This window comes from Nerophis lumbriciformis, linkage group LG21 (genome assembly GCF_033978685.3).
Source record: "Nerophis lumbriciformis linkage group LG21, RoL_Nlum_v2.1, whole genome shotgun sequence".
In the NCBI taxonomy this organism is placed as follows: domain Eukaryota; kingdom Metazoa; phylum Chordata; class Actinopteri; order Syngnathiformes; family Syngnathidae; genus Nerophis; species Nerophis lumbriciformis.
This window is the reverse complement of record NC_084568.2, coordinates 3544365-3567500: the sequence shown is the minus strand read 5'-3', so window position 1 is coordinate 3567500 and position 23136 is coordinate 3544365. Positions and strand designations below refer to the sequence as shown.

Genomic DNA, 23136 nt, shown 5'->3' with positions numbered 1-23136 from the left:
TATTTTTTAAATTAATAAATATATTTATTTTTAGGTAAGATAAACATAATAATACAATTTATCCATAGTCTGGATGATTTAGTTCTTGTCACCCTGTTGTCCTCCCGTCGTGAACTGTTTTGTAATCAAAGGCGATGGCTGTTTACGACCCCCCTCCCTTAGAAACAGCTGTTGCCATGTAATCAGGGAAAGTCCAAATAAAGGAGGAGCGTGGTGACACTGTACAAGGGTACAGGCAGGGCCGGCCCGTGGCATAGGCCGTATAGGCAAATGCTAAGGGCGCCGTCCATCAGGGGGCGCCATGCCAGTGCCACAAATGTTGGAGGGGGAAAAAAAAAAAAAGTTGTTACTATTATTTCTAAATACAAAAAATAATCTCACGTTAATTAAAATGCAAAGTAAAGCCTATTTAATAGAAATATTATTTGTTACAACATTACGCCCCCCCCTCCTCCCCCCGCACGGTGCGCCCCCTCCCTTCCCCGTATCATGACTCTTTTTGGACGTCACCACATCAAAAAATCAACACAAGATGTCAAAACGGCCAAAACTGTCAGGTGCCCAGGGAAGAAAAAAGAGAAAAGAAGAGGAGGAGAAACGAGAAAAAGACAAGAGGTAGCAGGTAGGTAACGTTAGCCTACATGAAATTATTTGTCTGTTACAGAATGTGATAGTAACCTGGCTTTTTAGCATTAAGCTAATGTTACATGATTCGGCAATTGCTAATCAATAAATAGCTAGTTCTGTTTTAACGTCGGGTTAATATTGTGGAGGGGGCTAAATTGTTATGGAAAATAATAATGTAACGTTAGGTAATTACAGTACTCCCACCTTACATTCCTCAGGGACATTTGTATTAGATCTTTTAAGCAGGTGTTTTTTGTTTACATTATTGCCTTCTGGTTAGCTAATGTTTGCCCTGCAGGTAATAGTCACTTTTCCACCCCTTTATATATTAGGTATATAAAGTAAGTAAAAAAAAAGGTCAAAGACAAAGCTATTCGGGTTCTTGTGAGTATATACACTTCACTGCCGATGTGTATATACCTAAAATCTTGCCTAGGGCGCCAGATTGGTTAGGGCTGGGCCTGGGTACAGGTGTACGCGTTTCTCCTCAATTAAGCCAAATTTGATTCTGTCTCTGTTTAATTCCTTGCTTCTTGTCTTGTTTAATAGATGTCATCAGGGGGGGGCGCCACCTAAAATCTTGCCTAGGGCGCCAGATTGGTTAGGGCCGGGCCTGGGTACAGGTGTACGCGTTTCTCCTCAATTAAGCCAAATTTGATTCTGTCTCTGTTTAATTCCTTGCTTCTTGTCTTGTTTAATAGATGTCATCAGGGGGGGGCGCCACCTAAAATCTTGCCTAGGGCGCCAGATTGGTTAGGGCCGGGCCTGGGTACAGGTGTACGCGTTTCTCCTCAATTAAGCCAAATTTGATTCTGTCTCTGTTTAATTCCTTGCTTCTTGTCTTGTTTAATAGATGTCATCAGGGGGGGGCGCCACCTAAAATCTTGCCTAGGGCGCCAGATTGGTTAGGGCCGGGCCTGGGTACAGGTGTACGCGTTTCTCCTCAATTAAGCCAAATTTGATTCTGTCTCTGTTTAATTCCTTGCTTCTTGTCTTGTTTAATAGATGTCATCAGGGGGGGGCGCCACCTGAAATCTTGCCTAGGGCGCCAGATTGGTTAGGGCCGGGCCTGGGTACAGGTGTACGCGTTTCTCCTCAATTAAGCCAAATTTCATTCTGTCTCTGTTTAATTCCTTGCTTCTTGTCTTGTTTAATAGATGTCATCAGTGTTTGAACCTGACACACCTGCATTTAGATGTGTTACAATAATGGATTTTAATTGCTACGTAGGCAAGAAGAAGCCATTGAAAGTCACACAAAGATGGCGAGAATTAATATATGAGGCACGTTTGACTATAAATCTGAAAAGCTTCCCATATTAATTGTCAGTGAGCGACAAGCACATTTGTTCTTTTCACAGCGCGAAAGTGGTGATTAATTAGAAACTCCGGTGTCATTTTAAATGTGCTGCTAATTTATTTCACTCACAATATTTGGGGCTACTTACAGGGACTCCGTGGCGACCACTCTCTGCGCCAGGCCGTAAAGAGTGCCACCGTTGGTGAGGACCACCATCTGGCTGAGGTGGGGGCTCGGCACCTTCTCCTTCTTTTCCTCCGTGGGAATGTGCAAGCTGGCATTCTCACCGCCCGACTCCTGGAAAACAAAAGCGTGCTCTCATTAGAAAAGTCAATACAACAGATGGAAAGCTGAATGTGCTGCAGCCGTTGATTCCTTGCTAATGTGTTGTGCACACTGTCCATAAACTCCACAAAAAAAACTGCATTTGGGCCAAAACACAACTTGGTTTCTGCGCTAGATGATTTTATAACTGGGACTGTCGAAAAAAACAGTTGACTCATGGGATTTAATCACCAAAAAAATCAAGTATATACATGAATTAATCACATTTAACCCGTGGATGGTAACCTGTAAGGCAGGGGTGCTCATTACGTCGATCGCGATCTACCGGTCGATCATGGAGGGTGTGTCAGTCGATCACCAGCCAGGCATTAAAAAAATAGTCCTAAAAATGAGCGATCATAAATCTTCACTATGACGTCACTTGATTGACATTCACGGCACCCGAGGGTCTTCTGAGATGAGCTCGTGCACAAGCTAGCAAGCTTACGGAGTTTGCCGACAATGTATTTCTTGTAAAGTGTATACAAAAAGAGTACGGAAGCTGGATAAATAAGATGCCAAAAACCAACCACTTTCATGTGGTATTGGACAGAAAGGAGGACTTTTTTTCTCCTCCATTCGAAAATGTGGACGTTATCATCACTACTGTCTGATTCCTATCAATGCAAGTCATCAGAATCAGGTAATACACCAACTTATATTCTTGTCTTCATGAAAGAAAGGAATCTATATGTGTTAAACATGCTTGTATTATCTTTAAACACTTTTAACTTATTAACAATATTAATTATATGTGTTAAACATGCTTGTATTATCTTTAAACACCTTTAACTTATTAACAATATTAACTATATGTGTTAAACATTCTTGTATTATCATTAAACCCCTTTAATTTATTAACAATATTAACTATATGTGTTAACATGCTTGTATTATCTTTAAACACCTTTAACTTATTAACAATATTAACTAAATGTGTTAAACATGCTTGTATTATCATTAAACACCTTTAATGTATTAACAATATTAACTATATGTGTTAAACATGCTTGCATTATCTTTAAACACCTTTAACTTATTAACAATATTAACTATATGTGTTAAACATGCTTGTATTATCATTAAACCCCTTTAATTTATTAACAATATTAACTATATATGTTAAACATGCTTGTATTATCATTAAACACCTTTAACTTGTTAACAATATTAACTATATGTGTTAAACATTCTTGTATTATCATTAAACCCCTTTAATTTATTAACAATATTAACTATATGTGTTAAACATGCTTGCATTATCTTTAAACACCTTTAACTTATTAACAATATTAACTATATGTGTTAAACATGATTGTATTATCTTTAAACACCTTTAACTTGTTAACAATATTAACTATATGTGTTAAACATTCTTGTATTATCATTAAACCCCTTTAATTTATTAACAATATTAACTATATGTGTTAAACATACTTGTATTATCTTTAAACACCTTTAACTTATTAACAATATTAACTATATGTGTTAAACATTCTTGTATTATCATTAAACCCCTTTAATTTATTAACAATATTAACTATATGTGTTAAACATGATTGTATTATCTTTAAACACCTTTAACTTGTTAACAATATTAACTATATGTGTTAAACATGATTGTATTATCTTTAAACACCTTTAACTTGTTAACAAAAACATATATTTCATAAATAAGTAAATATAAATTATATATATGAATGAAGATTTTGTCTTGACCCGATAACTACAAGCGGAGAGGAGGCAGGGCCTGACTCTCCTCCAGGCACCTTTTCTTTGAACTGTTTTGTGACTGAGGGCTGTTTACGACCTTTTCTTTGAACTGTTTCGTAACCAAAGGCGACGGCTGTTTACGACCCCCCTCCCTTAGAAACAGTTGTTGCCATGTAATCAGGGAAAGTCCAAATAAAAAAAGGAGGCGTACAATCCTTCGTCAGAGCGTGATGACACTGTACAAGGGTACAGGTGTACGTGCTCTCCTCATTGAGCCAAATTGAATTATGTCTCTGTTTAATTCCTTGCTTCTTTGTCTGTTCAAAAGATGTCATCAGTGTTTGAACCTGACAATTCTTTTTTTTTATACATTCTAACTCGTAAATAAACACTAGCAAAAGACAGCTTACAATGGCGCCCTATTCAGCATGCAAATAAAATATCCAAAAGCCTCCATCAACGTGTCAGAATAATTGTATCTAAGTTATCACAAAACTTTGTGTTTCAATGAGTTCCCGGCGAGTTAACAAAAGCTGTCTTTGATCTTACCAATCAAAAGGCTTGTAAAACTCCACTGTGTAGGATGGGAAGCGGCATGAAGGTGTCGGTTTCTTTGATGTATTGTAATCCACAGGAAGATTTTGTCTTGACCCGAGAACTACAAGCGGAGAGGACGCAGGGCCTGACTCTCCTCCAGGCACCTTTTCTTTGAACTGTTTTGTGACTGAGGGCTGTTTACGGCCTTTTCTTTGAACTGTTTCGTAACCAAAGGCGACGGCTGTTTACGACCCCCCTCCCTTAGAAACAGTTGTTGCCATGTAATCAGGGAAAGTCCAAATAAAAGAGGAGGCGTACAATCTTTCGTCAGGGCGTGGTGACACTGTACAAGGGTACAGGTGTACGCGCTGTCCTCATTGAGCCAAATTGAATTCTGTCTCTGTTTAATTCCTTGCTTCTTTGTCTATTTAATAGATGTCATCAGTGTTTGAACCTGACACCCCAATAACGTTATAACTGTAGAATGATGGAGGGCGAGTTCTTGGTTCCTTATGTGGGTTTATTGTTAGGCAGTTTCATTAACGTCCTCCCAGCGCGGCAACAACACACAACAACAGCAGTCACGTTTCCGTCTACCGTAAAGCAGTTCGTCTGCTGTAAACAGCAATGTTGTGACACTCTTAAACAGGACAATACTGCCATCTACTGTACATGCATATGTGACAACAACATCTACGGCTTTTAGAGAGTGCAGTGCACAACTGCGCACACAACAAGGAGACGAAGCAGAATGCATCATCAGAGAGGGTGTTCAGTATGGTTAGAAAAATAGTGACAGAGAATAGGACAAGGATGGACAATTCAACCCTTAACTCAACAATGAGTAGATGAGTGTCATGTGTGTGTATATGTGTAAATAAATGAACACTGAAATTCAAGTATTTCTCTTATATATATATATATATATATATATATATATATATATATATATATATATATATATATAGCTAGAATTCACTGAAAGTCAAGTATTTCTTATATATATATGAAATACTTGACTTGGTGAATTCTAGCTGTTAATATACTCCTCCCCTCTTAGCCACGCCCCCAACCACGCCCCCGCCCCAACCCACCTCCCAAAATCGGAGGTCTCAAGGTTGGCAAGTATGCTCCTAATTAGTCTGCTGACGTATGCAGTAACATATTGTGTCATTTATACACCTATTATTTTGTACACATTATGAGGGACAAACTGTAAAAATTGATTATTAATCCACTTGTTCATTTACTGTTAATATCTGCTTATTTTCTGTTTCAACATGTTCTATCTACACTTCTGTTAAAATGTAATAATCACTTATTCTTCTCTTCTTTGATACTTTACATTAGTTTTGGAAGATACCACAAATTTGGGTATCAATCTGATACCAAGTAGTTACAGGATCATACATTGGTCATATTCAAAGTTCTCATGTGTACAGGGACGTATTTACTGACTTTATAAACATAATATGAATTTTTAAAAAAGGTAACAAATATCTATGTGGAAGTTGCCCTCTCGTGGATTCCCCTGATCACGACAGATTCTTGTTTTTATTCGTGCACACGCCACGACAGCACACTATTCTGCGACTTTTCAGTCCTTGTTTTGAGTCTTTCTCCCGGCGTGTCTCTCGCTCTCGCTCCAACTCCCATTCCAACTCCAACTCCCACCACGTGTCTCACCCCGGCTGCTGCTAATAAGGGCGACAGGTGATTGGATAACAAGCCCCATCTGGGCAATCTACTCACCTGCTGCTGACTTCGTGGCCGGTCCTTACACACCCCGCTCCGTGGCAGGCCCGCAGACCACGCCCCCCCTCCACAATCTAGTATCGACTATATAGGCTCTTGTACTTGGTATCATTACAGTGGATGTCAGGTGTAGATCCACCCATGGCGTTTGTTTACATTGTACGGCGGTGAGCTATTGTATCCTCCTACGGTGTGTAGTGAAGCATGTTTAGCTATTCCTCGTCCTCCAGTGATAATGATACATACTTTATTTGTCGCCAGGGAGACAAGGATTAATGATTTAGAAGTAGCTGAAACACTACTACTAAAATTAAAAACCCCACAGGGAACAGGTACTTTTCAAACAGAGTATAGTACCGTATTTGATTCATTAGTACCGCGATACTATACTAGTACCGGTATACCGTACAAGCCTACTAGAAACAGGTATAACCCATATTGGAGGGGACGCACCAGTAGACATTTATACACGAAACTTAAATAAATGAGGGTAATGGGGTGCTTTAAATTAATATCAGTCTGCATTAATGCATCAATCTCGTCTGCAATCACATTTAGAACATAAGTCCTCGTTAGTTTTATTGTGCACATAATCATGCTGCATTCATGTCATTCTATTAGCAACATGATGTAAACAGAGATCTACTGGAACTAATCACACCACCAGAGAGGAGTTTTGCACGTTCACAGTCATTTGGATCGGCCTGCTTTTGTATTAGCGTAATGAATAAGTCATTAAGCACAGAACTCAGCAGGGATTCTCACTTTGAGGCCATCGTGCCAAACAAAAACATCCATGTGTTTTTTTAATCCCCCTACTCAAACTTTTTGTGTGTCAACCAAAAAATGTCTGACTTAAAATGGTTTTCAAACAGTTTAATGGTCAAAATGTACTAAGGGACATGGGGGGGAAAAAAATAGTAATATTTTTTTAGACATGTATCTCGTGCGCATGAGAAAGTCTACATGTCTAAAAAAAAAAAAAAAAAAAAAAATTATGCATTTAAAAAAATAATTTATAGACATGTATCTCGTGCGCACGAGATACATGTCTAAAAAAAATAAAAAAAATGTTTTTATATATATACAGTATATATTTTTTTTATAACTTTATAAAAAGTATAAATTAAAAAAACAATTTTATAGACATGTATCTTGTGCGCAGGAGAAACTTTCTTGTGCGCACGAGATAGTTTCTCATGCGCACAAGATACATGTCTAAAAAAAACAAAATAATTATAATTCTTTTTTTTATAACTTTATAAAAAATTTCTTGTGCGCACGAGATACATGTCTATAAAAAATAAAATAAATGTATAATTTTTTTTTTTTTTTTTAGACATGTATCTCGTGCGCAAGATAAACTTTCTTGTGCGCAGGAGATAGTTTCTCGTGCGCACGAGATACATGTCTATATAAAATAAAATGTATAATTATTTTTTTTTTTTATAGACATGTATCTCGTGCGCAAGAGAAACTTCCTTGTGCGCACGAGATACAAGTATAAAAAAATAAAAAATAAAATTATAATTTTTTTTTTATAACTATAAAAAGTTTCTTGTGCGCACGAGATACATGTCTATAAAAAATAAAATAAAATGTATAATTTTTTTTTTTTTTTTGGACATGTATCTCGTGCGCAGGAGAAACTTTCTCGTGCGCAAGAGATACATGTCTAAAAAAAAATAGAAAATAAAATTATATATTTATATATATTTTTTTATAACTTTATAAAAAGTTTCTCGTGCACACGAGATACATGTCTATAAAAAATAAAATAAAATGTATAATTTAAAAAAAAAATTTTTTTGACATGTATCTCGTGCGCAGGAGAAACTTTCTTGTGCGCATGAGATACATGTCAAAAAAAAATTATACATTTTTTTTTTATAGACTTGTATCTCGTGAAATACATGTCTAAAAAAAAAAAAAAAATTATATACATTTTTTTTATAACTTTATAAAAAGTTTCTCGTGCGCACGAGATACATGTCTATATAAAATAAAATGTATAATTTTTTTTTTTTTTTTTAGACATGTATCTCGTGCGCAGGAGAAACTTTCTCGTGCGCAAGAGATACATGTCTAAAAAAAATAAAAAATAAAATTATGCATATATATATATATTTTTTTATAACTTTATAAAAAGTTTCTCGTGCGCACGAGATACATGTCTATAAAAAATAAAATAAAATGTATATTTAAAAAAAAAAATTTGACATGTATCTCGTGCGCAAGATGTCTAAAAAAAAAAAAAAATTATAATTTTTTTTTATAACTTTATAAAAAGTTTCTCGTGCGCACGAGATACATGTCTATAAAAAATAAAATAAAATGTATAATTTAAAAAAAAATTTTTTTGGACATGTATCTCGTGCGCAGGAGAAACTTTCTTGTGCGCAAGAGATACATGTCTAAAAAAAAATAAAAAATAAAATTATATATTTATATATATTTTTTTATAACTTTATAAAACGTTTCTCGTGCACACGAGATACATGTCTATAAAAAATAAAATAAAATGTATAATTTAAAAAAAAAATTTTTTTGACATGTATCTCGTGCGCAGGAGAAACTTTTTTGTGCGCATGAGATACATGTCAAAAAAAAAAATTATACATTTTTTTTTATAGACTTGTATCTCGTGAAATACATGTCTAAAAAAAAAAAAAATTATATACATTTTTTTTATAACTTTATAAAAAGTTTCTCGAGCGCACGAGATACATGTCTATATAAAATAAAATGTATAATTTTTTTTAATTTTTTTAGACATTTATCTCGTGCGCAGGAGAAACTTTCTCGTGCGCAAGAGATACATGTCTAAAAAAAATAAAAAATAAAATTATGCATATATATATATATATTTTTTTATAACTTTATAAAAAGTTTCTCGTGCGCACGAGATACATGTCTATAAAAAATAAAATAAAATGTATAATTAAAAAAAATTTTTTGACATGTATCTCGTGCGCAAGATGTCTAAAAAAAAAAAAAATTATAATTTTTTTTATAACTTTATAAAAAGTTTCTCGTGCGCACGAGATACATGTCTATAAAAAATAAAATAAAATGTATAATTTTTTTTAATTTTTTTTTGGACATGTATCTCGTGCGCAGGAGAAACTTTCTTGTGCGCAAGAGATACATGTCTAAAAAAAATAAAAAATAAAATTATATATTTATATATATATTTTTATAACTTTATAAAAAGTTTCTCGTGCGCACGAGATACATGTCTATAAAAAATAAAATAAAATGTATAATTTAAAAAAAATAATTTTTTTGACATGTATCTCGTGCGCAGGAGAAACTTTCTTGTGCGCATGAGATACATGTCAAAAAAAAAATTATACATTTTTTTTTTATAGACTTGTATCTCGTGAAATACATGTCTAAAAAAAAAAAAAAATTATATACATTTTTTTTATAACTTTATAAAAAGTTTCTCGTGCGCACGAGATACATGTCTATATAAAATAAAATGTATAATTTTTAGACATGTATCTCGTGCGCAAGAGAAACTTTCTTGTGCGCAGGAGATAGTTTCTCGTGCGTACGAGATGCAGGTCAAAAAAAAAATTATACATTTATTTTTATTTTTTAGACATGTATCTTGTGCGCAAGAGAAACTTTCTCTTGCGCACAAGATACATGTCTAAAAAAAAAAAAATAATTATTATAATTTTTTTTTTATAACTTTATAAAAAGTTTCTCGTGCGCACGAGATACATGTCTATAAAAAATTAAATAAAATGTATATATATATATATATTTTTTTGGACATGTATCTCGTGCGCAGGAGAAACTTTCTCGTGCGCAAGAGATACATGTCTAAAAAAAAAAAAAAAAAAAAATTATATATTTATATATATTTTTTTATAACTTTATAAAAAGTTTCTCGTGCGCACGAGATACATGTCTATAAAAAATTAAATAAAATGTATATATATATATATATATATATATATTTTTTTTTTTGGACATGTATCTTGTGCGCAGGAGAAACTTTCTCGTGCGCAAGAGATACATGTCTAAAAAAATAAAAAATAAAATTATATATTTATATATTTTTTTTTATAACTTTATAAAAAGTTTCTCGTGCGCACGAGATACATGTCTATAAAAAATAAAATAAAATGTATACTTTAAAAAAAAAATTTTTTGACATGTATCTCGTGCGCAGGAGAAACTTTCTTGTGCGCACGAGATAGTTTCTCGTGCGCACGAGATACATGTCAAAAAAAAAAAAATTATACATTTATTTTTATTTTTTATAGACTTTTATCTCGTGCGCAAGAAAAACTTTCTCTTGCGCACAAAATACATGTCTAAAAAAAAAATTATACATTCATTTTTATTTTTTAGACATGTATCTTGTGCGCAAGAGAAAGTTTCTCTTGCGCACAAGATACAAGTCTAAAAAAAAAAAAAAAAAAAATTATAATTTTTTTTTTATAACTATAAAAAGTTTCTCGTGCGCACGAGATACATGTGTAAAAAAAATAAATAAATAAAATTATATATTTATATATATTTTTTTATAACTTTATAAAAAGTTTCTCGTGCGCACGAGATACATGTCTATAAAAAATAAAATAAAATGTATAATTAAAAAAAAAAAATTTTGGACATGTATATCGTGCGCAGGAGAAACTTTCTCGTGCGCACGAGATACATGTCAAAAATAAATAAATTATACATTTATTTTTATTTTTTATAGACTTTTATCACAAAATACATGTCTAAAAAAAAAATTATACATTTATTTTTATTTTTTAGACATGTATCTTGTGCGCAAGAGAAACTTTCTCTTGCGCACAAGATACATGTCTAAAAAAAAAAAAATTATATATTTCTTTTTATAACTTTATAAAAAGTTTCTCGTGCGCACAATATACATGTCTATAAAAAATAAAATAAAATGTATAATTTTTTTTTTTTTTTTTGGACATGTATCTCGTGCGCAGGAGAAACTTTCTTGTGCGCAAGAGATACATGTCTAAAAAAAATAAAAAATAAAAAAAATAAAAAATTTTGACATGCATCTCGTGCGCAGGAGAAACTATCTCGTGCGCAGGAGAAACTATCTCGTGCGCAGGAGAAACTTTCTTGTGCGCACGAGATAGTTTCTCGTGCGCACGAGATACATGTAAAAAAAAAAATTATACATTTATTTTTATTTTTTATAGACTTTTATCTCGTGCGCAAGAGAAACTTTCTCTTGCGCACAAAATACATGTCTAAAAAAAATTATACATTCATTTTTATTTTTTAGACATGTATCTTGTGCGCAAGAGAAAGTTTCTCTTGCGCACAAGATACAAGTCTAAAAAAAAAAAAAAAATTATATATATTTTTTTTATAACTTTATAAAAAGTTTCTCGTGCGCACGAGATACATGTCTATAAAAAATAAAATAAAATGTATACATTTTTTTATTTTTTTTGGAATCTCGTGCGCAGGAGAAACTGTCTCGTGCGCAAGAGATACATGTCTAAAAAAAAATAAAAATAAAATTATATATTTATATTTTTTTTTATAACTTTATAAAAAGTTTCTCGTGCGCATGAGATACATGTCTATAAAAAATACTATAAAATGTATATATTTTTTTTTGACATGTATCTCGTGCGCAGGAGAAACTTTCTTGTGCGCAGGAGATAGTTTCTCGTGCGCACGAGATACATGTCAAAAAAAAATTTTAAAAAATTATACATTTATTTTTATTTTTTATAGACTTTTATCTCGTGCGCAAGAGAAACTTTCTCTTGCGCACAAAATACATGTCTAAAAAAAAAAAAAAATAATAATTTTTTTTTTATAACTTTATAAAAAGTTTCTCGTGCGCACGAGATACATGTCTATATAAAAAAATTTATAATTTTTTTTTTTTTTAGACATGATCTTGTGCACCAGAGAAACTTTCTTGTGCGCAGGAGATAGTTTCTCGTGCGCACGAGATACATGACAAAAAAAAAAATTATATATATATTTTTTTATAACTTTATAAAAAGTTTCTCGTGCGCACGAGATACATGTCTATATAAAATAAAATGTATATATATTTTTTTTATAGACATGTATCTCGTGCGCAAGAGAAACTTCCTCGTGCGCGCGAGATACATGTCTAAAAAAAAAATAATTATAATTATTTTTTTTTACAACTTTATAAAAAGTTTCTCGTGCGCACGAGAAAGTTTCTACATGTCTAAAAAAATATATAAAAATAAAAACAATTATAAAAACATTTTTTTCCACCTATGTCCCTTTAGGGGCTCCGTAAAAATGAGTAAAACTCCTTTTTTTTTAAAAATATGCACTTAAATAATGACTTGACTGCAATCGTCTTTGTTTTTGCGGGCAGTTGCTTTTTCCCCTTACAAATGGAACAATGACAACATCCAGTCTGTTACCAACGTCTATTGAAGATTATTATACAAGAAATAATGAGTCAGTTTTGATCGAAGGATGAAGAAAAGTGGAGGACACAGCTCAGACTAAACTTGATTTACATTATGCAGCTAATGAAAACATTCCAGAAGATAGAAATATGCCAAGGAGAAACAGCATGCACGAGCCCAAGTCTATTCAAATCACTTTTTGTGTGCAGAGAAGACCGGCTGTTATTTAATGCGTTTGGAAGTATTTAGTTCAGCAGTTGTCTGTGTAATTACTGTCATTACATAATCAGGACAGATATCAACAACAGATAAGACTGATAATTAGGACTTACACTACTAGAGTCGGATCTCTTACTTCTAGAGGACAATGTTCCAAGAAAGCACTTGTTTACTTTAAGACAATCCTAATTTTTATGATGCCTTATCAGCATACTTGCCAACCTTGAGACCTCCGATTTCGGGAGGTGGGGGGTGGGGGCGTGGTCGGGGGTGGGGCAGGGCGTGGTTGGGGGCGTGGTTAAGAGGGGAGGAGTATATTGACCACTAGAATTCACCAAGTATTTCATATATATATATATATATATATATATATATATATATATATATATATATATATATATATATATATATAAAAAATAAAAAAAAAAATATATATATATATATATGTATATATCCTGAAAATATGCAAACAAAACTGTATTTAGATAATTGATACTTCAAACTTGCATAAATAAATATTAAGGAATATAACATAACTTGGCTTCTGAGAGCTTCAAAATGTAATGAATAAAATGCTAAAGTTGTTGATAAACAAGCAATTATTTTAATAATTAAAAATGGTCAATTTAAATGAAATATTATGATCATTTAAAATTAAATTAATTATTTCAAATATGTTTATTTTAATGTATAATTCTATGGCTGGATGTAATAAGGAGTCAGAAAAAATACAAATAAAATACAATTAATTTTGATGTTTTTAGCAAAATATAGTAAAAATTTATTTCGTTTTTTTTTTTTTTTTTAATTAATAAATATATTTATTTTTAGGTAAGATAAACATAATAATACAATTTATCTCTAGTCTGGATGATTTATTTCTTGTCACCCTGTTGTCCTCCCGTCGTGAAAAAAAGGCTGTCCTCACTCAGGTCCGCATGGAGCTGGAGGGGGCGTGGCCTCCAGCCCCGGCTGAAAATCGGGAGATTTTCGGGAGAATATTTGTCCCGGGAGGTTTTCGGGAGAGGCGCTGAATTTCGGGAGTCTCCCGGAAAATTCGGGAGTGTTGGCAAGTATGCTTATCAGGGCTCGAATTTAACCGCGGCAATTGCCGCGACCGCCCCCTCATTTGCCATAATGTCCTAAAAAATGTACCAACATTTGCGGCAACACCTTGCCGTGACCGCCCTTGACTTTTCACTTGTCAATGGAGAAGGGATATATTGATCAACGGCATAATGATAAATAGCACCATTCTCACAATTCTCAAATCCCTTCACTGGCTTCCTGTTCCAGTCACGACTGAATACAAAGTCTCCCTACTAACCCACCAGTGCCTCCATGGAAATGCCCCCCCTCACCCCAAATCCTCCACACGACACCTCTGCTCCGGACAGGCTAACCTCCTCCAACCTCCGAGGACAAAGCTACGAACGCTCCCAGTCTGTGGAACGCTCTCCCTGACCACCTGAGGGCACCACAGACTGTGGATGCTTTTAAAAAAGGCTTAAAAACCCTTCTTTTTAAAAAATACTTTTTTTTTTTTTAGATATATTAAAGTTAAAGTTAAAGTACCAATGATTGTCACACACACACTAGGTGTGGCGAAATTATTCTCTGCATTTGACCCATCACCCTTGACCACACCCTGGGAGATGCATACTAGTTCTAGCTATTAGGCTGTTCTAGTTTTTATTTGAACCGTATTTTTCGGAGTATAAGTCGCACCGGCCGAAAATGCATAATAAAGAAGGAAAAAAACATATATAAGTCGCACTGGAGTATAAGTTGCATTTTTTGGGGAAATTTATTTGATAAAAGCCAACAGCAAGAATAGACATTTGAAAGGCAATTTAAAATAAATGAAGAATAGTGAACAACAGGCTGAATAAGTGTACGTTATATGAGGCATAAATAACCAACTGGTATGTTAACGTAACATATTATGGTAAGAGTCATTCAAATAACTATAACATATAGAACGTGCTATACGTTTACCAAACAATATGTCGCTAAATCCCATTAAATCTTATACGTCTAGTCTCTTACGTGAACGAGATAAATAATATTATTTGATATTTTACGGAAATGTGTTAATCATTTCACACATAGGTCGCACCCCTGGCCAAACTATGAAAAAAACTGCGACTTATAGTCCGAAAAATTCGGTATTTATTTTTTATTATCTTTGTATTATTTTTTTAATACAATGCAGCACTTTGAGGTTGTTTCCTCAATGTAAAGTGCTTTTTACAAATAAAATCTATTATTATTATTAGCGGTTATACCATCTCTTTTATAAATGATCGAATTATCTGCTGTGTTTAGATGGAGACAGGTGTGGACAATATTGGAGACACTTGTCTCCACACTAAAAGTATAGAGCGAAGGAGAAAAACTATATGATGTTGCTTTCATTTTGACAATACAGCGTCCATCAGCTGCTGTGACATAGTTAATGAGGTGAGGAAACATGCTGTCACTCCTGTTTTTTGTTGTTGTTGTTGGCCAAACTGTTGTACTGAACCACAAGGAGGCGTTGGAGAAGAACACATCTTGTTTAAAAATAATAATAAAATAAATAAAATAAGCCACTGGGAACTGATTTTTAATGGTTTTAACCCTTCTGAAATTGTGATAATGTTCCCCTTTAACCTGCCTTTTCCTTGGTGCGACCCTCTCTTGGTCACATTATAAAGATAAACATTTTCCTCATGTTTCCCAACAATATTTATCTTTAAGCGTCTGCAAAGAATTCGTTATTTGAGCCTGTCAGATTGCAGTACGCAGGAGCTCGCCTGAACATCAATAACCGAGTTGGGGGTTATTGATATTCAGTGGACGTACAAAAGCTTGTTTAGTTTCTGTCTTTAGGTATTAATGCCACGCTGTTACCCCACTATGTGGACCACCGGCCGTGTGTAAGATGAGCGGATCACACATCAAAGCCAGGAAGCGTATCTAACCTTTTGATTAGAAAACAAGGTGGGCTTGGATTCTTATTGGGGCGTAAGGATGCGTATAAGAAGAGCAATTTAAAAAGATATCAAATCAAAGCATTGCATGAGACTGTAGAACAGAGATCAGACATGTGATTGTGTATCCATATCCATTCCTTTTATATTAGAAATGGCAACAGTGGAGGATGAATGCCCCACAACAAGGGGATAGAGGGAAAAAAGCAGCTTATTGACTGCAATGGTGCACATTTTCAGGACTTATGCAGATCCCAAATACACACTGCAGGTACCAATAAGTAAGAAAAGTCGGTTTTGCATAACCTTGCAAAACAAAACGCCAATAGGGGCCATTTTTGGGTGCCACACCATAATACTACCTGTGTGTTGAAGCACTGTACGTCTGACTACAGTAGCTGGAATGCGCCGACAATCCATCAAGCGGTGTGGCTTCGTAGCTTACTAAAGTCGTATTAAAACATTTTGACATATTTTTGAGCACTTAGACAAACTTTAATGATCTACAAGGGAAATTGTTCACTATGTGTAATGTTCTATCAGGGGTCCCAAGGGGGCCGCATTGGGTTAAGAAAAATTTGGCCGGATATATATATATATATATATATATATATATATATATATATACACTCTGATTGACAAACACTTCCCCAAAGGCAACACCCTAAGAAAAGTATTCAACAAGAACAACATTAAATTGAGCTACAGCTGCATGAACAATATACGACAAGTTATCTCAAACCACAACAAAACAATTGCAAATGAGCCGTCGGCCCCCGGACAGAGCCACTCCAAAACCAACAAAGGCTGCAACTGCCGCAAGAAACCTGATTGCCCTCTCAACGGGGGGTGCTTACAAACATCAGTTGTTTACCAATCTAAGGTAACACGCAAGGACATTAACACATCCGACACATATGTAGGATTAACCGAGGGAGAGTTTAAAACCAGATGGAACAATCACAAGGCTTCTTTCAGGAACCAAAACCTGCGGAATACCACAGAACTCAGCAGACACATTTGGGACCTCAAAGACAATAATGTTGAATATTCAATAACATGGCAAATTCTTGCATCCAGCACACCTTAGAATAGTGGTAATAAAAGATGCAACCTATGCTTGAAAGAGAAACTGTTTATTATTTACCGTCCAGACCTGTCATCCCTCAACAAGCGCAGCGAAATTGTATCAGCATGCCGCCACAGACGGAAACACCTCCTAGGTAACACATGAGCCAATCACCACGCCCCTACGCCAGCCTGTACACACCCACTCTGTGCCCTATATAAACCATGGTATGTGAATGCTCCCATTAAAATCTCCTGATGATTGAGGGAACCCCCCCCCTCATGAAACAGGCCTGTAGAGATGAAATAGTCTTGTGATTTTTTTCCCACACATACATATATATATATATATATATATATGTATATATACACTAGAGATGCGCGGTTTGCGGACACAACCGCGGATTATCCGCGGGTCGGGCGGTTGAAATAAAAAAAATTAGATTTTAAATAGATTCAGGCGGGTGGCAGTTAAACCAATTCGGAAATATATATACAAAGTTATTAGAGATGCGCGGATAGGCAATTATTTCATCTGCAACCGCATCAGAAAGTCGTCAACCATCCGCCATCCACCCGACCTAACATTTGATCAGAACCGCACCCGCCCGTTGTTATATATCTAATATAGACGATGCAAGGCATTAGTGAGGTTATAAAGTTTTTGCCAGTTAAAGAAAGGAGACTGATCCAATGCAGCACAGACATTCGCGTGCCACGCTGTCACGACCCAGACGCACGCCAGTGCGCAATCATATGGGAGCCGCGCTGAGCGCACCTCCAAGCGCGTCTCGCTGCCGGCGACGGCCGGGTATATGGGCCCGAAGCTCCAGCGCCATCCATTTTCAGGGCTAGTTGATTCGGCAGGTGGGTTGTTACACACTCCTTAGCGGGCACAACCGCGGAGTCCGCGGATTATCCGCGGATCGGGCGGATGAAATTAAAAAAAATTAGATTTTATCCGCGGGTCGGGTCGGGTCGGGCGGTTGAAATAAAAAAAAATTAGATTTTAAATAGATTCAGGCGGGTGGCAGTTAAACCAATTGGGAAATATATATACATAGTTAAATGTTGTTACCCACATACGAAAAACGAGCAGGCACCTGCTGCATATGCCACAACAGAAGAAGAAAAAAAAAAGAGATGGACACTTTTACGGAGCGGAGAAGGGACGCCTCGCCGGGGTCCGGGACCGAGGCCCCTTCCCCCGAGAGGGCCCCACCGGGAGCCGTAGCTGAGGCGATCCGCGAGAAGTGCCCAACGCACGTCCAGGGTCACCACCACGCCCACCGCACCGACACCCCGCCTCGTCCGCCTTCGCCGCGGCCGGCGTCACGCGCAGCAGGTAAGCAGCTTACCTGCCCGCAACCCCCGTGGCCGGGGGCTCGTAACAGGGGTCACTCCGCGCGCTCCGCCCGCGCAGCTTACCTGCCCGCCACCCCTGTTGCCGGGGGCGCGTAACAGGGGTCACTCCGCGCGCAGTGCGCTCACGAAAGGGGTGGGGCTCACCCTGGTTGATATAGACAGCAGGACGGTGGCCATGGAAGTCGGAACCCGCTAAGGAGTGTGTAACAACCCACCTGCCGAATCAACTAGCCCTGAAAATGGATGGCGCTGGAGCGTCGGCCCCATACCCGGCCGTCGCCGGCAGCGAGACGCGCTTGGAGGTGCGCTCAGCGCGGCTCCCATATGATTGCGCACTGGTGTGCGTCTGGGTCGTGACAGCGTGGCACGCGAATGTTTGTGCTGCATTGGATCAGTCTCCTTTCTTTAACAGGCAAAAGCTTTATAACCTCACTAATGCCTTGCATCGTCTATATTAGATATATAACAACAGGCGGGTGCGGTTCTGATCAAATGTTACATCGGGTGGATGGCGGATGGTTGACGACTTTCTGATGCGGTTGCGGATGAAATAATTGCCTATCCGCGCATCTCTAATATATATATATATATATATATATATATATATATATATATATATATATATATATATATATACACTAGAGATGCGCGGTTTGCGGACACAACCGCGGAGTCCGCGGATTATCCGCGGGTCGGGCGGTTGAAATAAAAAAAATTAGATTTTAAATAGATTCAGGCGGGTGGCAGTTAAACCAATTGGGAAATATATATACATAGTTAAATGTTGTTACCCACATACGAAAAATGAGCAGGCACCTGCAGCATATGCCACAACAGAAGAAGAAGAAAAAAGAGATGGCAACGCCGACAAACTAAAAAAGGGAATACTAAAGACCAGGGGAAAAAAAGGCCAGAAAAGTTCAGCGTGGACTCGTTTTTATGAGGTTGTAAATCAGGATGATAGTAATGCTGGCTACGTGATTTGCAAGAGCTGCGACGCTGTTTATGTCTACGACAGTCACAAAACCGGGACATCTAACATGGTGCGTCACATTTGTGCAAAACCCCGAACCTCCACAAACACCCTGAGCATGAGCGGTTTCGTCCGCCGTGATCCCAGAAGAGTGCCACAGGATGTTAAAACAAGATAGAACGCAGCTGCCTGCAGCAGTTTGAGTGGCGCGAGCGCGCTTGGAGGTGCGCTCAGCGCCGTGACAGCGTGGCACGCATTGAATGTCTCTGCTGCATTGGATCAGTCTCCTTTCTTTAACAGGCAAAAGCTTTATAACCTCACTAATGCCTTGCATCGTCTATATTAGATATATAACAAGGGGCGGGTGGCGGGTGCGGTTTTGATTAAATGTTAGTTCGGGTGGATGGCGGATGGTTGACGACTTTTGTGATGCGGTTGCGGATGAAATAATTGCCTATCCGCGCATCTCTAATATACACACACATATAGTCAAGGTTTATGTGGTTTATCTGTTATACAGTGCACAATACCGGGGTAGAGCGGAATATACGTTCGGTCAGGAAAAAACACAGAGGCTACATCATCCCTACAAGCCTGTTTCGCAGGTTTCCCTGGGTTAGTCGTCAGGGGATTTGATAAAATCTTTTATAAAATCCCCTGAAGAGCAGGGAAACCTGCGAAACAGGCTTGTAGGGATGATATAGCCTCTGTGTTTTTTCCTGACCTAACGTATACATGTACATATATACATATATATATATACACATTTCTTGCACACTAATTGACGGAAAGAGCGCACACAAGTGCGATGTCATGTTATTGATGGGAAAATGCATTTTTCGACAATATGATTTGCCTGAGTGGCTCGGAGACCCCGAGAGTAACAAGCGGTAGGAACTGGATTAGAAAGGACAGATTAAAAAAAAAAAAAAAAATGTTTTTTTGTTGTTTTTTTTTAAACTTGGGACTTCCCGCGGTCCGGATTTTGGACGCTATCAATAAAGCATTTTGTTGTTGCTTGCTTACCTGTACTTGCTACCAAAATTTACCGTCAAACACACACACGTGTACACTATGTCATATATCAAACACACACGTGTGTACTATGTCATATATCAAACACACACACATGTGTACTATGTCATACATCAAACACACACATTTGTACTATGTCATATATCAAACACACACACATGTGTACTATGTCATACATCAAACACACACATTTGTACTATGTCATATATCAAACACACACACATGTGTACTATGTCATACATCAAACACACACACACACGTGTACTATGTCATATCAAACACACATACACGTGTGTACTATGTCATATATCAAACACATACAAGTGTGTACTATGTCATATATCAAACACACATACACGTGTGTACTATGTCATATACCAAACACATACATGTGTGTACTATGTCATATATCAAACACATACATGTGTGTACTATGTCATATATCAAACACACACATGTGTGTACTATGTCGTATATCAAACACACATACACGTGTGTACTATGTCATATATCAAACACACATGTGTACTATGTCATATACCAAACACACACATGTGTGTACTATGTCATATATCAAACACACACACGTGTGTACTATGTCATATATCAAACACACATACATGTGTGTACTATGTCATATACCAAACACACACATGTGTGTACTATGTTATAAATCAAACACACACACGTGTGTACTGTCATATATCAAACACACATGTATGTACAATGTCATATATCAAACACACACACGTATGTACTATGTCATATATCAAACACACACATTTGTACTATGTCATATATCAAACACACACATGTGTACTATGTCATACATCAAACACACACACACATGTGTACTATGTCATATATCAAACACACACACATGTGTACTATGTCATATATCAAACACACACACGTGTACTATGTCATATATCAAATACATACATGTGTGTACTATGTCATATATCAAACACACACATTTGTACTATGTCATATATCAAACACACACATGTGTACTATGTCATATATCAAACACACACATGTGTGTACTATGTCATACATCAAACACACACACACATGTGTGTACTATGTCATATATATATGTGTGTACTATGTCATATATCAAACACACATACACGTGTGTACTATGTCATATATCCAACACATACATGTGTGTACTATGTCATATATCAAACACACACATTTGTACTATGTCATATCAAACACACATACATGTGTGTACTATGTCATATATCAAACACACATACATGTGTGCACTATGTCATATATAAAACACACACACATGTGTGTACTATGTCATATATATATGTGTGTACTATGTCATATATCAAACACACACATATGTGTACTATGTCATATATCAAACACACACATGTGTGTACTATGTCATACATCAAACACACACACATGTGTGTACTATGTCATATATATATGTGTGTGTACTATGTCATATAACAAACACACACATTTGTACTATGTCATATCAAACACACATACATGTGTGTACTATGTCATATATCAAACACACACATGTGTGTACTATGTCATACATCAAACACACACACATGTGTGTACTATGTCATATATATATGTGTGTGTACTATGTCATATAACAAACACACACATTTGTACTATGTCATATCAAACACACATACATGTGTGTACTATGTCATATATCAAACACACACATTTGTACTATGTCATATCAAACACACATACATGTGTGTACTATGTCATATATCAAACACATACATGTGTGCACTATGTCATATATAAAACACACACACATGTGTGTACTATGTCATATATATATGTGTGTACTATGTCATATATCAAACACACATACATGTGTGTACTATGTCATATATCAAACACATACATGTGTGTACTATGTCATATATCAAACACACACATTTGTACTATGTCATATCAAACACACATACATGTGTGTACTATGTCATATATCAAACACACATACATGTGTGCACTATGTCATATATCAAACACACACATGTGTGTACTATGTCATATATATATGTGTGTACTATGTCATATATCAAACACACACATTTGTACTATGTCATATCAAACACACATACATATGTGTACTATGTCATACATCAAACACACACATTTGTACTATGTCATATCAAACACACATACATATGTGTACTATGTCATATATCAAACACACATACATGTGTGCACTATGTCATATATAAAACACACACACATGTGTACTATGTCATATATAAAACACACACACATGTGTGTACTATGTCATATATATATGTGTGTACTATGTCATATATCAAACACACATACATGTGTGTACTATGTCATATATCAAACACATACATGTGTGTACTATGTCATATATCAAACACACATTTGTACTATGTCATATCAAACACACATACATGTGTGTACTATGTCATATATCAAACACATACATGTGTGTACTATGTCATATATCAAACACACATACATGTGTGCACTGTCATATATAAAACACACATACACGTGTGTACTATGTCATATATCAAACACATACATGTGTGTACTATGTCATATATCAAACACACATACATGTGTGCACTGTCATATATAAAACACACGTGTGTACTATGTCATATATCAAACACACACACACGTGTACTATGTCATATATCAAACACACACACGTGTGTACTATGTCATATATCAAACACATACATGTGTGTACTATGTCATATATCAAACACACACACGTGTGTACTATGTCATATATCAAACACACACATGTGTACTATGTCATATATCAAACACACACGTGTGTACTATG

At 35.9% G+C, this 23136-nt stretch overlaps 1 protein-coding gene across 3 annotated transcripts in view; it reads right to left on the bottom strand.

Annotated features, from left to right (window-relative positions):
* The window catches only part of vps50 (VPS50 EARP/GARPII complex subunit), a 421495-nt gene that overhangs the window by 48437 nt on the left and 349922 nt on the right, over positions 1-23136 (bottom strand). For all 3 annotated transcript variants that reach the window (XM_061983218.1, XM_061983220.1, XM_061983219.1), the window contains one exon: positions 2075-2223. In XM_061983218.1, coding sequence (XP_061839202.1) covers positions 2075-2223 — 149 coding nt within the window. The remainder of the gene's footprint in view (positions 1-2074; positions 2224-23136) is intronic.